General features: G+C 38.5%; 1 protein-coding gene across 6 annotated transcripts in view; it reads right to left on the bottom strand.

Annotated features, from left to right (window-relative positions):
- LOC137127812 (inositol 1,4,5-trisphosphate-gated calcium channel ITPR1) overlaps positions 1–17833 on the bottom strand; it is a 62324-nt gene that overhangs the window by 39751 nt on the left and 4740 nt on the right. For 5 of the 6 annotated variants that reach the window (XM_067505244.1, XM_067505247.1, XM_067505245.1 and 2 more), the window contains 23 exons: positions 11588–11697; positions 10850–10936; positions 9867–10025; positions 9059–9157; positions 8516–8599; positions 7738–7884; positions 7460–7555; positions 7152–7196; positions 5951–6099; positions 4639–4738; positions 4226–4386; positions 4000–4141; positions 3666–3824; positions 3199–3371; positions 2762–2881; positions 2006–2200; positions 1521–1772; positions 1253–1394; positions 997–1150; positions 719–909; positions 493–625; positions 334–388; positions 78–243 (listed from right to left, as the gene is read on the bottom strand). In XM_067505244.1, coding sequence (XP_067361345.1) covers positions 78–243; positions 334–388; positions 493–625; positions 719–909; positions 997–1150; positions 1253–1394; positions 1521–1772; positions 2006–2200; positions 2762–2881; positions 3199–3371; positions 3666–3824; positions 4000–4141; positions 4226–4386; positions 4639–4738; positions 5951–6099; positions 7152–7196; positions 7460–7555; positions 7738–7884; positions 8516–8599; positions 9059–9157; positions 9867–10025; positions 10850–10936; positions 11588–11697 — 3119 coding nt within the window. The other variant, XM_067505250.1, reaches the window with a different exon arrangement.

The following is a 17833-nucleotide window of genomic DNA, read 5'->3' as shown; positions in this document are numbered from 1 at the left end:
TGAAAAAATGCACCTATACTAACACAAATGGGACTCTGGCTTCTTTTATTTTAGAGGTATACAAGTAGTCAGGATACCTGCTTAAAAGCCTGCAGGACCTCCTGCCTTTGGCTAAAGTGCCTAAATAGAAGATGCAGGGCTCTGGACACCAGAGGAGGATAGTCATGCATGGTTAGGTGAAGCAGCACCCTCAAGAAAGTACGACCACCATGATCGTCCAAGTCCAGTGGGGTATTCTCTTCACTAAAAACAAACAGAAAATACACTCAAATTAAAAGTGCATCATCTTTTGCTGTATATTTTTTGACCCTTTCTGTGTCAAACTGTGATTACCTTCCACCAAATATCCCCTCTGCCTGCTCTTCTATGTGTTCAAAATCCAAAGCCCCTGAAATTACAAAAATATCTATCACTAAGAAAGTCCGCTTCATTGATCAGCACATGTTTAACAATATACCATTTGTGTAAAATGCAAATATATGTTAACCTGACCTGGCATATTGTTTGGTCCATCCACTGATCCACCTATAGATAATTCACTCTGAGCGTTACTTTCATCAAACTCCCTCTTAAATATAGACAGCAGACAGGAGATCCTGTAGTCAAGGCGGACATTCAGGATGAACTGCAGGACAGGACAGAAAATAACAATATTTTGGGGGATGGAAGGGCTGTGTCATTGTGAATGCAGTTAAATAAATAATAATATGTCCTTCACCTGCAGGATCTCTATGATCTTGAGCTTAGTGTCCATAACCAATATATCTTGTTTCTCTGGTTCGGTCTGGGATTTGACTGAGTCTCCATTGGAGCTGCTGTTTGACGTCATGGGAAGGAAACCCCCTCCTCTCAGAACTACTTGAGACATCAGTTCTCCGACACCATGAATGGACCTCATGACATTGCTGCCTGGAAAAACATACAAGCACACACATATTTCGTCTTCATGTGTGTTTCAGTATTTGAACATCCTCTGACCACCCATGGCATTCATACCTTTAGTCTCATCTCCTTTGTCCAGTTTGTTGAAAGGGAAAATTGTGCTCACATGGACACAGTCCAGAATAGCCAGCAGGATCTTCGTTAGTCTCAGCAGGTCACTGAAGTTGTAAAAACCAAAATAAATCAGGTTTCTGGCCAGATTCACCACCTAAACAAAAACAAGAGATGCATTAAATATGTTTTTAATGCTCACTTTATAGCGTGAATACTATTATGAGACTACTGTATGTGAACGAGGTGTCAAACTGACCTCAAACGTCAGCTTGTTCTTCTCTTTATCTGCAAAAGGGAAGCTCTGACACACCACATCTCTCAGGTAGTTCTCAACAAACTCCATTGTCTGCGAGAACCGCTCCTTAATTTCATCTTTAGATGTTCCGTCATTGTCATAGCTACAATAAGACCAAACACACAAAAAAATTAACATTGAACAACATTAAAAAACTTTCAGCAGAAACTCACTATATAAAATCCATACTTTACAATAAACTATTTTTTAAATTTGTCCATCTGCTCACTCATCAATGGCGATCTGTGATGGGATCTCGGACCAGAGTCGTGCATATTTCACAGGTGTAACTTGCTCTTGAGGGTCTCGGTCCACATGCATGTGCAGCATCATGCGACAGAAGGAGGCTCGCAGATCATAGGGGAGGTCTTCATCTGACATGCATCGCAAGATCAGGTCCACATCCAGCTGGCCAGAGATCTTGTTGATTGCCAAATACTGACGGTCCAAACACATCCTGGCAAACAGGTTTAACTGGTACCTGTAGTTGTACATTTTATATGTATTCACAAACAGAATCAGGCCTATTTTTAAACTTTGAAAAGCACCTTACCAGCTCCAACCCAAGTTGTTTTTCCATCACAAGTGACCGAAACAGCATATAAAAACCTATTACACACATTAGAACCATTGGTTCATTAAGATTAAGGGCAAGCAATGATTTCCTTTATTCCCGACAACCACATGGCAAAATACTTTGAGTAACTACAGTACCTGTAGTATCTGATCACCTCCTGGTCTTCCTTCTGACCATCCTTTGCATCCTGGGCCAGCTCCCTAATGCTTTTACTGCGGATCTCTTTATTGCTGTCCTTCCAGAATAACCACACCTCCTCCTCATCCTCCTCTGACTCCACAGAGTTCTCCCCGAGCGGCACTCCCTCAATCTCAAATCTCGACAATACCAATCTGCAGAAAGAGCAGGTAATAGATACCAAAAATAATACAAACATACAATAAATTTTTTGTAACAAGCTGATGAGAATAAATGAGCAAGCAGTTACAGTAGTATTACTGGGCATATGTGAAGTAGTAAAATCATCAATAATGCACTTAATAAACTTTCAAATCCTTTACTAACCATTTCAGCACTTGGTAGAGCAGGGGTCACCAACATGGTGCCCGTGGGCACCAGGTAGCACACAAGGACCACATGAGTAGCCCGCGGGCCTGTTCTAAAAATAGCTCACCATAGTGCCACTTACCAATGAGCTGCATCAAATTGTTTTTAAAATCACATTTGATAGTTATTGTGAAAAATCATAAACATGATCCGGGTCTTCACATAGATGAATATCCTTAATTTAATTAATTATTAATAATAACATATAATTAATGGTAAATTGAGCAAAGTTGTTATTTCAAAAGTGCGTTTTAAACTGGTAGCCCTTCACATTAATCGGTACCCAAGAGGTAGCTCTCAGTTTCAAAAAGGTTGGTGACCCCTGTGGTAGAGTGTGGAGTTCTTACTTTGTTTCTATTAGGATGTCTGCATTAGTTGGATCCAGAACTGCATTACAGATGAGCTCCTGTGTTACAGGGATGGACTTATTCATTGACACACACAAGTCAGACAGGTAGTCCAGGAACCTTGACACACACACACACACAAAATATATATCAACACATAAGATCATCTTAGGCACCAAAATTAGACTTACAATGCCTTTGTAGACTTAGTCAGTCTACAAAGGTATTGTATCCTCCGAGTGTGTCATACACCGAGCTTGCATTGTAGAACAGAATGTGAAGCTGGATTAGGCGTATCATAAACTCTATGATCAGGGTATAAAGATTATTACCAAAGGATCCTGGAAATTATCCAAAATGTATGTGTAATCTGTTCCATTAGTCAGATTATTGTGTACTTGGTGAACCGACAGACAGATATAAATACAAATACAAACCTGGGCTCACGGTTTTTGCGGACCAGGCTAACAAATGTGTCAATCTCTGCAGCAGTGATATGTTTCTCCAAAAGCTTGCGGTTGTTATGGAGCAGAGCTGTGATTGTGTCCTCTGCTAGGACATCATAGCCAATCTGCTTCTGCATGAAGCGAAACTGTTTGGCTATATATTCCTGGGAACAGACAGATAACCAGCATGAACATACACACACTATTTGCCCTATTTCTGTACATTCTATAGGCATACATTTAGCATAACCATTAGACCAGTCAGACCATTAATTATATAAGATCCTTTCCTTTTATTGATTGATCATGGTTTGAAGATCATATCAGTATCGCTTCAGAGCAAAGGCCTTTTTGCATGCTGTTAGATATAATTAGGCTAAATTGTAATATACCTTAATAAAAACTCATGTGATCCGTAGAGTATGCTATGCCAGATTTTCAGAGTTAACAGACTGTACCTGGTTCTTGCGGTAGTCCTGCTGCGAGTGACGTAAGACTCTATAACATAAGCGGCAGATGTGTCTGAAGGGGGCATGTCGTTGGTCAGCCAGCTCCTCCAGACGCAGCATGGGTCCATCCCCACTGTCTGTGAAGGGAGCCTGCAGCAGCTTGAAGATCTGCAAATACAGGGAAAGCAATGTGACAAGTATGAACATATTGAGGTTAAACCCCCCCAAAACAGCTGATACACATACTGTTCTAAGCCTGACAAACCTGTCATTTTAAGAAATTAGAAAAGTTTTCAAAGATTTCCAGTTAACATTTAATGGAGCGTGTGTAATTAGACGTTACCTGTTTGAGAATATTCTGCTCTCTCATCAGTTTCTGTCGTTCCCTGTTTGGCTTGTTGACCATGATCTCTAGAACATCCTGTCCATTGTTAGGAATGTCCACAACAAAGAACACCAAATCCTCCAGGAGCTTAGTAACTGCTCTGAATATGCATGAAATGAAAGAATTAATTAATGACTGCTTGCTGTTAAAAAAATTACAACCTGGCACCAACGTGAAATTATACCTTCTCTCATTTTGTGTGATAGTCCCTTTTTCCAGCTTTCCAGCAATACATGCCAACACTTTACTGGCGTCATTGGCAAAGTCCAGGTCTCTCACTTCAGTCGGGGACACGGGCACAATGGCAAAAGCCTCTTTGTCCTCTTTTAGTGCAGATGTACCAATCTTGAATCCAAAAAAATCTCAACAACTTAATACTCATATTCAATTTCAAAACACATCTATAACTTCACATCAAGGAAGGGGTGACTGCATTCCAATACCTGGTTTAGAGTTTTTTTTCATTGGTGACACCTTGGCAAATCATAAAATCTCAAACCTAAACACATTCACACATTCAATTCAGCAGCATGTACACCAGTAAGCTGTAACAGCTTACCAGTGGTATATACACATTTCCAATTAGGCGCCACTCACACGAAGCATGACAGATTTCTCCTCTTCCATGTCAATTGGTTGATTGGTGCTGTGAACCCACGTGTTTGTGCACAGATGTCTTAGGCGTACATATGAGTTCCTGAAAACACATTTAACATGCTATTTATGTACTGAAACTTTAAACTTTATAAAAATGGCACACACATCATCAGTCAAAGGCCATCAGTACTGCTAACAGCTGCAAACAGAGCAGAGCATAACTAAATATTCAACCCTCCCAGATGTCTTCACTTTGTGTATCTCCTAAAGGGTCCGAGGGTCATTTAAGTGTGTTGTGGCCTGTTATGAAAACTGACCTTCACTGAGGAGAGTGAAGCCTACACTCCCTAACTTTCTGGATGAGACACCACCTTGCTCTTGAACTGATTTTGGAAGGTTGGCCACTCCTGGGAAAAGTTCACTATTGCTCCTTGTCTTCTCCTTTTGTAGACACTATCTCTCCCTGTGGGTCTGTGGAGTCTTGCCAGCGTTTGTATGTAGCAACAAAAGGGGGTCAATTATTTTTTCCCCGTCAGGTCTAGTTTGTATTATATCCCCTTTTTGGTTCAGTGCATACAATTCTTTAAATACCAGTATTTTGTGCCTTTTTTTATGTTAGATTTTGTTTAAATACATTTTTAAATATTGTCTCTTTCCAACAACTAATACTAAGTGACAAATAAAAAACAAAACAAAAAAAAAACACAATTTTCTTGACTTGAATAATGCCACATTGTACCTTTACAGCACAGTGGTAATTCAGACTGAGTGGACCCTTGTTTTCAGTGTTACGGCTTTAACTTCAAGCTCCAACTAGATGTGCTCACATAAACACTGAATTTACAACAGCTTCCTCTTCTTAAACTATTCCAGTGAAATTCACAGTATTTTTACTAAACGTCTGTTATGCTATGTTGTTAATCATAGGTGCCAAAGAAATCAATGGTTCATACTGTACAAACAAGCTCAAACACATCTGTCTGGGGCATGCCAGAGGGATTATCCGCTTGCTGCAATTTATTGAAGCCATTATTGGAATAAAAAATTCACCACTATGTCCACTGTGATAGTGTTTAAAGTAAGTAACAGTAAGTCACTTACTCTTGTGTTTATAGAGTCAACACACATATGCTTATAAAGAAGATGTACGACACAGTGGAAGAGTGGAAGTACCCTGCTTGCAATGTGTTACCTGTTTTACAATGGAAAGTGTGACAGGCCAAACAGACCATGTCCTTCTCTATCGTCTACTCATATCTGCAACAGCACAGGTCTAAGTTGCTTCACCACCTTATTGTTATGGGCCTCATACCTGGGTACTAGTGAGTCTCCCCCTCTTAAGGTGGTAGGGTCGAGCTCAAATATCGAGGAGATGTCATTTCCATCAGGAACAGACACAAGGGTGTACATGACTTTGTCCTGGACATTTCTCAAACGGGCTCGCAAGGCTTCTTCTTCCAGCTGGAAGGAAAAGTCAAAACACAGTCCCATTAGAAATTACATAGAAACCTTCCCAGACAATAATCACGGACAGATGCTCACTTGAAGTAAATTATCTAACATGTGTGAGCTTCAAGTTAAAAAAAGGTTTCTGTGGAAATGGGTCTAGGAACTGACTCAAGGATGTGAAAATTAAATCCGGCAGAAAAAGCAATTACTTTTGTCATTTACCAATTCTTAATTCAATAGATGTGTATGATGAAATTGGTCACTAGGAAAAGCTTATGAATAAATGACTTAATTAAGTCAGTCAGAGTAGTTTCTAGTTTACACAGAATAAATACTTTTGCTCAGTTTATTGGGTTTGGTTATCAACAGGGTTCACATTTCTATAGTTGAACCCCTATAAAGAAAGAGTTCCTATGGGTACCTTATTCTGTCTAGTAGTGAAGCAGTAAACTTGTCGCTGGCTGATCAGCTGATGTGAGCAGCTTAATGCTTAGAGCTACAACCACCTCATTCTTAGAGCTGAAGTGCAAATGCAAAAAAGGTTCATTTGCAGTACAAAGCTGCCATCTGCTGGTCAATGAAATCTGAGACTTTCTCCTTTGACCTAACTTGTTAGTCAACTCCTGCTGGACATTTTTACTTCAACAGTCACAGCTTAAAAGTCTGGTGAGAAGAAAAGCAGTCACCTACATTTTTTACAGTTTATTTGTAGGCAGTTTGTGGGCAAATCACAGTTACATGATTTTTACCAGTGAGTTACCTGGTAAAACACAGAGAAACGCAGACATCGTGTACATGTATCGTTACTATGGTTGCTTGCAGAGCACCACATATAGCTGGAACTTAAATATTATCCTGATAATCTGTATAGTTTTATCAGATACATGCCGCACAATGAAAAATTAAGCTTTTATTGTGTCAAAGTAATATTTCATCAACACATTAAGTTTGACCAACAATTAGACAACATTTTTAAATTCTAAAAAGTGATTAAATTATTATTTATTAGTGATTGCTACATAAAAATCTTACACCCACTACACGTTGCATCATGGCTTACTTACTGAAGAGCGGGACTCTAAGCACTCCTCTTCATACTCTGGATTCACCTGCAAAAATACAAAGTGGTTCATCACCTTTAACAGAGAGCTAGCATTGATCTTGCCTGCATAATAATGTATCATCAGTAATTCATTCTAAATTACAGCTCTGTTGACCTAAAAGCTGATTAACAGTGGATTGACACAGATTTCTAAACTGCTACGTGATATTATTGGAAAATATTTATGCATTATTGGAAATCTATATTTTCTACACTATTTTATTATTTTATTTTGTCAGTGTGTCCTCATTCTAATTACAGTGGACTGACCTCTGCAGCCAGGTAGTGTCCAGTGGCCAGGTGTTTGAACCTGAACAGGCTGTTCCAGTAGCCTGCGCCCCCTCGACATGGATCATGCTGCACAACCTGATGCCGGAGCACAGAGCAGAAACGCCTTATGAGTGAATACAGTTTATTAACCAGGTGCTGTTATAAAGGGCAGAAGTGCTTGGAAACACTCTTATAGCCACGTTTTATTCAGGAAGCAGCTACGCTTTATTGTACATACCACAATTGGCAAAACCAACTCTAAAAATATTGTCCCTCACCTCAATCTCCCAGAGCGCTTTGCTGCTGGTTGCGGAGGTAGCTGACTGCCGTCCAGTGGTACGAAGAAAGACGTATTGTTTTTTTCTATGATCGTCACATGTGAGGAATTTCTCCTGCTCTGCATGAAATAACCGTACAACATCGCCCTGGACAGACAGACAACATTTATTACATGTCGAATGTAAGACAAATATAGTTAATATTTTATATATATCTTTTTTAAATTTCATCCAACATTTACACAAGATAAATTCATTATATCAAGTAAGAAGCTGTTCTAAATAATAGCTGCTCAGCACATGATGGCTGTACAAACCACTTGCAAACAGTGTGGACTAATCTAGTTGGTATGTTCTGGAAATGCCTACATATTTATTAGATGCACATACAGTTTTGTCAAACATTTTTTGAAGCTATTCTTGGTAGTAAAGAACCTAAAGTAGGGCAGTTGAATAACCAATAAAACTAAATGTCATTTGTAAACACATATTGTTACTGATACTGATACTAAACTGGAAACAAACAGCCCACTCAGCTCTTATGAGGGATATTATGCAACACCCACAGTGCAGATAAAAGCATACACTTTCATTGAGAGAAAATACAAGAATGTTCTATACATTATGGAAAACTGTAATAACAAATTCTAGTAGTGTTAGTAGTGACCTAGTCTTTAGATGAATAGATGCTATATGTATCTGCTGTACTGAGTAAGAAATTTGTTTTTTTAGGTTCCAATATAGTGCAGAAAGTTCTGTTGATTGTGGTGAGACAAACCCCCTTTAGGATGATCTCCTGATTGTCACTCCATTTCATAAACAAGACAATCTTCCAGCTGGTGTTACAGTTGACCGAGTTCACCTGAAAAAACAAACAAGAACTTGACCACGTATATCCTGGCTGTGGTCCTGCACAGTGGGATCATAGGTACAGATTTTAGGTTTGTTTTGTTTGTTTGTTTTTTTAATTCAGAATGATGAAATTTTACATGACTTTTTAAGAAAAAAAACCCTAAATCTTTCTTAAATTCAATTGTCTGTGACATGTCAAATCCAAAACGGTAAAAATGTCCTTCCTTTGGTAATAGTTGCTGCTTGATGACATCCAGAACTCTTTGAGAAAGAAACAGGATAACCAAGTGCAGACTTAGCCTACTAAGCTTAACTGTGCTGAGTGAGGAGGATGGGGGAACAATCTTGCAGTGATTCACATCAGGCGGCTAATAAGCAAGCAGCGGTTATGAGAAAAGGCTAAAATTAGATTATACACAGCAGATTCTTCTACACAAACACAAATAGGAGTGAAGAGAAGTCTCCAAACCTCATTGCATCCTGGATTATCCACAAGCTGGTGTGTGCTTGCATGGAGTGGCTGACCAGCATTCACCGGGTTCAGGACCACTTTGTCCCCAATCACCACCTGTCATCACACACAAGAAAAGACAAAAATGTGAGACATAAAGGGAACAAAGGTTATGCATTGTATTCCCAGCACAAGCATGGCTGACAGAAAGGGATTGTAGGTTCAGGATTACAGTACTTTAAGAAGTTAGAGAGCTACAGTATAAGGAACAAGATGCTTCATCAAAACACTCTTTTCAAAATGCACCTATAAAACTCATTTTGGGCTCTACAAATAATAACACTGTACTTTATTTTAATCTTAATTTACTTAGTTTTGCATTATTTTTTCTTTTATCAAAGGCCTGCTGCTTAGCCCTTGTGCCAAGCTTGCTTTGAGAGCAGCTTAGCAGAGAACCCTGGTCTCTCCTGTGGTTCACTTTGTCCTTGGGCACCAGCCCACTCTCTCCTGCTGCAGGGGAGATGAGCTGGAGCCAACAGGAGCTTTGTGGTCAGGTAAGCCTCAATTAGGTGTTGGCACAGACCCATCGAGGGATAGATGTGATCAGATAGATGCCTCAGATTGAGACTTAGGATGCGCCCTTGAGGTATACTCTGTCATTCGGCAGTGTTAACCTTATAATACAAATTAATTACTGCATGAACAAATTAGTGAATCCATTCTACAATTACGAAACTATCACAAAATACAGCATTAGGCAAAATAAAATATGGTAAAGTGTTCACACGATACAACATGTACACAGACTTAAGACATGATAACTCACACTATCCCCAATGGAGCGTAGTTTGTAAAAAGGCTGGATGTAGAACCAGGAACCCTCATTTCCAGCAGTATCGAGCATTACCCTCATAGCGTTCTTCTCTAACAGTGCAGGCAGACGCTTGTTTACTGTCAGGTATTTGTTACTCTTCAGGTGGAGGAGCTGTATGAACACAAAAGATGAATTAGATATAATATGTTATATGTTATAAATAGTTAAAGAGTCATGTTGATTTCACATATAATTACACTAAAAAATGTTTTCTGACTGTTGATTGGTCTTGATGTTCTACAGATTATTGTGGCTTATATGATGATTCTGCTCATATTATACAATAGTGGAAATTAACTAATTACATTTAAAGACTTTGATTACATTACATTTCAGAGGCAAATATCAGACTTTAACTTTATCTAACTTTATTTATAACTAAATCACATTCAAATGAACTGACATGAAATGAGTGATTCTGCATAAGGACTACTTTTACTTTGGTACCTAGCATTTTGAGTTAATAGTTTTGTACATTTACTTAAGTCATACAAATACAAAGTATTTCTAAACATTAATATTGGTAATTTTTCTTAAACAGTTGAGCTGAGTATTTTTTCCCATCACTGTGTCTTTCTATATGGGATCATGTTGTACAGTTAATCTTTTTATTAGTGCTTCTTGTGCGACTGTTTTAGTATTCTATGTTCAGGATGCATGCAGGATATTTAATTTTTTTTGTAGTTTTACTAAACATTATGCAAGAATTGATGCAGCTTAATTTTTATTGGGGTTATGCCAAACTTTGCATCATTATAATACTGAACCATCCAATTTATGAATTTAGCTTGCATTTACGAGTTAGTAATAGTGAACATGCGCTCCATATATACAAGCTTTCACCTATGCTGGCATATTCCAAGTTGAACCAAAATGTGGTCATGGTCTGCTCGAAGTTTATCTGAACACCAAGCAACTACATCAGAAGAACAAACCTGAATAACATTTCCATACTGAATTACTGTTCCAAGCAGTTTTTTGTTTTCCGAGTCATTTTGTTTCTTCTCCAAATCAGCTGCATGCTGGGAAGCAAAAGAGAGAAAACAGAGGTGCCTTTAAATAACGAAGACAATAAATTTCACATCTGCTAACAATTTTCACTGATGCCACTGAAGCACAGTAATAGGGTAAGACATTGTCTGACTGGTTAGCTGTTATGCAAGGAATAGCAATACAGTGGTAGCTAAGTTCTTAGCTAAAAATGTACGCTTCAGCAGAGGGGCTTTAACCAAAAACTGTGGCTTACATCTCCATGGAAACATGAGCAAAACTGCATTTCCATTTTATGACTGTGTGGTCAGATAGAAGATTGCTTTAAATGGTATTGTATTGCAGCAGAAAGAGAGAAAGGAGAGTGTAGAGGGCAGAAAGGTAGGCCAGTAGGAGTAAAAGCCTTCAGAAATGTCTATAAAAGGACTTTTAAACTGTACATCAGCAAATAGACACAAACCCTTTTAATCTATTGTTTAGGGTGCCCAGCATCAACAATTCTATACGTTCACTTTACATTAAGTTTCATCCAAGTGGAAAATAAAAATCAAAGCTTCTGTTAAAGTTTATCTTCTGCAGCTCTGCTGTTTCTCTTTATGGTGTGAGCCCTGAGGACAGGCCTGTGTGCAGTCCACCAGTGTGTAGTGACTGCTGGGAGGTGAACATGTTGTTACTTCACTTACATGGAGCTTGTTAAGGAGCACTGTGTCCGTGTTCCCTCCAGGCTTTGCTGCTTTCCAGAACTGCTTCTGGGCTGAGTATCGGTTCATGGGACAAAGTCTGAACAGGCAGTCTGCAATAGGACACAGAGAGGATAATAAATAGAGACAAAGAGGCATAGATAAATACAAAGATTAACATAGAGGGAGAGAAAGAAAGAGACAGAGGCAGACAGATATTTATACAAAGTGGTGCATATACAGAGAAAAAGATACATAAACAGATATAGAAATATAAACTGAGATAAAGGCTTCGACAAACAGAAACACAAATGTAGTCGGACAAGTTGAAATTATCCACAATTTTATAGAAAAGACTGGCACATGGGTTTTAATCCAAATAAGCAAAAAGAAGAAATATGGAGAATATGGAAAATACTAAAGGTTAATGTAGTCTGACTGAAGGCTGAAGAGGTCACTACTGCGAACTGTTTCCCAGTGTGGGAGACAGGCCCCAGACACAGTTCATAATAAACCAACAGACACTAAAGGTCTGAGTGGCTAAAACAACATGAGCAGTACACAGAAACCGGTAGTATAAAAAATAGTTGTCGGCTACCAATAAATCTAAATGTTTTTGAAATTATATAAACCTTAGAAAACAATGAACACACACGATTTTCACACCCTCATATGCATGAACACATCCATGCAAGTGTTTATGCTTGGACTTCAAACACATACAGTATTCATAATTCTCCTGAATGGAGATCAAATGGCTTTGTCTGTTCCAGGAGGAGATGGTGATGATGAGGAACGGGAAAGCACTTGTTTGTAAATGTGGCGGTGTGTGTACTACTGCAGGGTACTATGTTATTACATCCTGTGGTTAGATGTGATAATGCACAAAAACCTTTGCGTGTGTGTGTGTGTGTCTGTGTGTGTCTGTGTGTGTTTGTCACATGTGTCTCATGTGAGACAACAATAAACAGGGGTCTGTCAGGGTCTATAATTACAGCAACAATGACATGATGATGATGCCATTGCCTCACACTCAGACTGGGCTACTTATTTACATAGATACTGTAGAAACTTGCCAGGAGGGAAAACAGCCTCTTGATTTGCATGTGGACACAGTTTTAGTGTTACAGAGTTCCTCTTCTGTCCCCGAAGAGTTCCTCTTCTGTAACAAGCTGGAGCAATGCACAAACTGTGCAATGGTTACAAGGCTTTCAGTTAACCAATACAGATGAACTACTATGACAATTTTCCCTACAGAATAAAACATCTGTCCGCCAGCGACTCCTCCCTCTGAGTCCTGGCTTTTCTCTAACTTCACCTCTCATCAGACCAAAGCTCTCTTTTCTGCAACGCCAAAAACAAGAGAGAGAAAAAGAGCAATCTGTCCATCCTTCCCCCATTCTCTCTCTCTCTCTACTCCTGCTATAGCTGCAGTAACATGACCAAATAAGGCAGCCATGAGAAGGGGAGTGGGATGACAGAAGGACAGAAGGGTGGGGACTCCCTATTCCCCCCCCCCCCACCAGCACCACCACCACCATTCTATCATCCCTCCTTTGCCTTTCTGAATTCCTCTATCCATTTCACACACCATTCTCTGTCTCAGGGTTAATGGTCTCTATCTCCAAAATCTCCCCCCCCCCCACTCATCAGAGATAGTTTACTTTAGCTTGACCCAAACTAAAGTTAGAAAAACAGAGAAAAGGAAGTGAAAGAGAAATGAGGAAGATTGAAGAAGAGGGAAAGAATGTGAAACAAAGACAGAGAGAACACATAGAGCAGTAAAGTAGTGGGGCTATTCAGTGCTATAAATGGAGTAAATGTGCATTTGTGCCACATATGTATGTTTAGGCCAGTAGAAAAAAAAACTAAAAGTTAAAAGAAGGTGTAAAAGCCAAATAAAAGTGAACAAATGTACAATGGCTGATAAATTAGCTGCCCCATATTCTGACAAAGCCATTTTATACTCTAAACAGACAATGATCGGCATGTAATTTGAGTGCTGTGTGTAAGCGATGATCAGCTCACTCTGAAGGTTTCACAATCAGCTGTGAGAGAAAACATGTCAGTTCAGTAACACTGAAGCGTAGAATCGCCATACACGAGGGGTTGTGGACAAATTCAGAGGCCATAAAAAATAATGATTGATAACACCCTCACCATTTGAACATTATTTACTGTAGCACTGGGCAAAATGTTTTATTTTGCTTTACATTCATGCATAATAATGTCTTAATGCATAGCAAGTATTTATTTTCCCAGACTTGCATTATGGAAAGTGGAGAATCCAGCGTTTCTGAAACTTGACCCATAATAGGAACCAAAAAATTGAAATGTCTTAGTCAATTCTTAATTGGATTTTGACCTGTCACCCATAAGCTGTAATACTTTGTGGGAGTATTTTCTATGCAAGAACTAGAACTATTAATGATCAGTATACTGACAAAAAAGCCCTACAAGATACTGTGTTTGCATTTTAATGTACTGTTTATATGCAGTGGTAAGCCTTAAGATTTTCATAATAACAGCAAAAAGTGTCTAAATGTCTAACAGCTAAAAAAAAAAACTGTCAACGAATTCACTATCACACACACTAAGCCGTGGAGCATGGTTTTTGGATTTTGAGGCCAAACTTAAAAAACGTGTTAAAACTATGATAGCTTGGTGTTAATTAGATGCATGATGAGTCAGTTTCTCAGCTTGTAACAAGACAGTATGGTAACAGTTTTTGGTGGTGGACACACTAAGCTCCTTAACATCATGGAACATCATATTTTGTGCAGAAAGATGTTGTTTACAGTCCGGACGTGATTATAATGTGGAAGAAATGAGCAGGGTACAACAAACTGAATTATTTTGAACATACAAAAATTTGAATATGATTTTTATTACAATGCAAAAGAAATGTACCTATTATTTAAAGTCTGACAGCATTAGCTAACAAATTTTAGCTACTGAAGCTAATCTCAAGTCGACTAGGGCCCTATTTAAAGATTTCAAATGAAAATAACTTAATTTGAAGATTCGATTCTGGATAGTTCAATGAAAGACAGGAAATGTATCAAATTTTTAACTTAATACCATATTCAAAAACAGTTCAAATATAAACTATTATTACGAGTACAATCCTTTATCTATTAAAATGTGTGCCAGCTGTAAATATGTTTTTGACATTGTATATTGATGTGTTATCAATAGTTTAATAACAACATATAAGTTTGCTGTGGGTCAGGAGGTAAAGAGATTAAACCCCAGCTCCTCCTGTCAATGCGTGGAAGTGTCCATGGGCAAGTTACTGAATCCCAAGTTGCCAATTAGGCTTTGTAATTGGGTCAGGTGAGCATGTGGAGCAACATGTAAAAAGCACTGCATAAGTGCAGATCATTTGCCAACTTCATTCATTTAGGTACTTCATAGTAATTTGTACTGATCAAAAACCCAACTGAAAAAGCCAAATTAAATTGACCATGATTCAGTAATGTTAAAAAAATGTAAACCTTCTATGGAGGGTGGATAGTTTTTGTGGGCACTGGTGAGGCCTACTTCTACCTCTACCGATCTGAGCTACTCTTTCACATAGCAATTACACAACACAGTGTAGTTAGGGACCTAGAGACACACATTGCACAATATGTCTTGTATTCTGTGTAAAATACACAATAATCGCAGTGATCTGCTTGTATAAATTGCTATTTGACACAAGAACCTTATCCCGTTGGATATACTGTAGAGGAAGCATGTTCTGTAATTGAAGTAGTAGAAGTCCTGTAACATTAAATAGGTCTACCAATAACTACTTCCCTAAACAGTTTCCTGCAAGTGGGTTTCCTCTCCTACAGGACATAAAATGACAAGAAATGAAAGTAAAAAATTAGGAAAAGGAGTAACTATTGCATTATGAATTTACATATAAAAGAATTTAATGTTACTTTTTTCTTCCTTTTCGTGAACTTCAGGCTTCAAGGAGAAAAAAGAAGAAAAATCAGTTTGTTGTCTGCTTTGATGCGTCTTTTATTGTCGTGTTTTTTTTTTAAGAATTCTGAACCTGATAAGAGATCAGCCATAACATGACCATGTTACCCTAATATAAGCTTTGGTCACCATTGAGTAAATATACATTTAATCTCTCCATTTAAACCATAGCCCTGAGGAGGCAAGTGGGCTGCCACAAGTGGCAATATCTGGCACCAAGCCATCAGTAGCAGATCCATGAAGTCCTGTAAGTTGTAAGGTTGGGCCTTTATGGATCAGGCTTGTTGGTGGTACGTGTCAACGTCAAAGATTAATGTTTTCTTCACTTCACCAGTGGTCATAACGTTATGGCTGATCGATGTATGAGGGAGGGTTGTTCATAGGGAAATTATAATATTTATAAAACGAGTGACTGAGGCCAAAGTCAACCTGTAGAGGATATAAGGCCCTAATGACTGCTATTTGATTCATGTGAAGCAATTATATTTTATATATATATATATATATATATATATATATATATATATATATAAATACTGTATGTCGATGCAGCTAGCTATGCAAAGCTTACATGTAGAGCTTTCGGCTTAAAATTGACAGCTATAAACCTTTTGCAATTATTTATTAATATGTTAACAGCCTGTAAACCACAAGCAGTGACATGATTGATGATTCAGTAAAGCAAAAATAAAAGAGGCTGATATTGGAACAATACAGCATTCAGTTTACGTCGCAGGAGCTGCTACTATAGCAACTTCAATTTAAAGAATAGATCTGACATTCAAATGACTAAGTAATAAGGTATGAATCATAGTTAATAAATATCATCATACATTTTTTTTCCTGATATAAAGCAGTCTTACTGTGTTGAGATGCACTGACTGTAGCTCAGTGTACTCTGCTGAACTCTGCTGTCAGTGTACTGGGTGTGCGTAGGTGTACACTGGTATTTCAAGTCTTGTTCGGGTCTAATAAAAAGCAAGGCTACTATGCCCTGATGTGTGAGAGTAGGCTTGCAGGCTATGTGAGAGTGTGATTGTGCAGAGGGTGTCTGTGTTGACATTAGGAGGAAATGTTAAGCATACCTCAGCAGTTACAGTATAAGGCCTAGTGTACATGGCTAGTCTGGCCTTATGCCCTTATAGTGTCCACTTAGTAGGATTACTATATCTCTTCACAACCATGTCCCTCTCTTACAGCTAAGGAGCTTCCCAAATCAGGAGCAACAGATAAGCACCTGTGCTGTCAAGGACACCCGGATGACTAAATTAGAAGTTCCAAAAGAAGTATGGTGGGAAAAAAAAATACAGATATATAAGCACACTTAGCTAGACTGTTTGTGGCAATGATCAACTAAGCAAATACTTCCTCAAGTAAATGTGGTTTTCACAGCACACTTTTTAAAAAATAGATAACAGAATTAAGTGTACTACATAAACATAAGGAACCCTTAATTTTTGATTGTGACATCATTGTTACATAATGATTCTGATTGCTCAGCGGCAGAGCATTGGGTTGGGATGTAGAAGGCCGTGGGTTTGAATCTCACCCTATTAGGCGTGGACCCACCCAGCCACCAAGGGCAACCCTGGTGCTGGTGCTGGTGCCGAGACTAGATAAAAATGGTAGAGTTGTGACAGGAGGGGCATGCGACGTAAAAATACATGGAAAATCAAAGTGCACACGTTCCGCTGTGGCGACCCCTGAAGGGACAAGCCAAAAGCTATTGTTCCTTCTGCTGCCCTTTTCCATATGATCCTTTAGTACCGTCCTTATCTTGCTGCCTTCTAGTACATATCTACAGGCCTTTCACAGCGACACGATGGCCTCTTCTGTTCAAGACCAGCTGACATTGTAAAGCATTACTAACTCATATTTAACAGCACCTATCAAATTACAAAAAAATTAAATAAAAAATGTTGCATTAGATTAAAAAATAAAAATAAAAAAATAAATCATCACATAGATGGATCAGAAAAATTCTGCATGGGAGAATGAAAAATAAAAATAGCAAAGTTAATAAGTAAAAGCCTTCCTGTATAAGTGAGCCAACAGACTAACGCTTGCTACCAAACATAGCAAAACAAACGATTCAAGTTATATTTACAAGCAGTTTTGATCCGGAATGACCTACAAACAGACACAACTGCATTGTCTTTCTGTGATCCCTTACAGTAGATATAGACATGCTCTCCAAGTCCAGCTATAATACTTTGAGATGTGACTGCATCAGAGCAGAGAGACAAACACAAAGATAGTAATGTAGATGTTTGTTTC

The sequence above is a fragment of the Channa argus genome, chromosome 5 (genome assembly GCF_033026475.1).
Source record: "Channa argus isolate prfri chromosome 5, Channa argus male v1.0, whole genome shotgun sequence".
Classification (NCBI taxonomy): Eukaryota; Metazoa; Chordata; class Actinopteri; order Anabantiformes; family Channidae; genus Channa; species Channa argus.
Note: the sequence above shows the minus strand (reverse complement) of the source record. Positions and strands in the feature narration are given on the sequence as shown.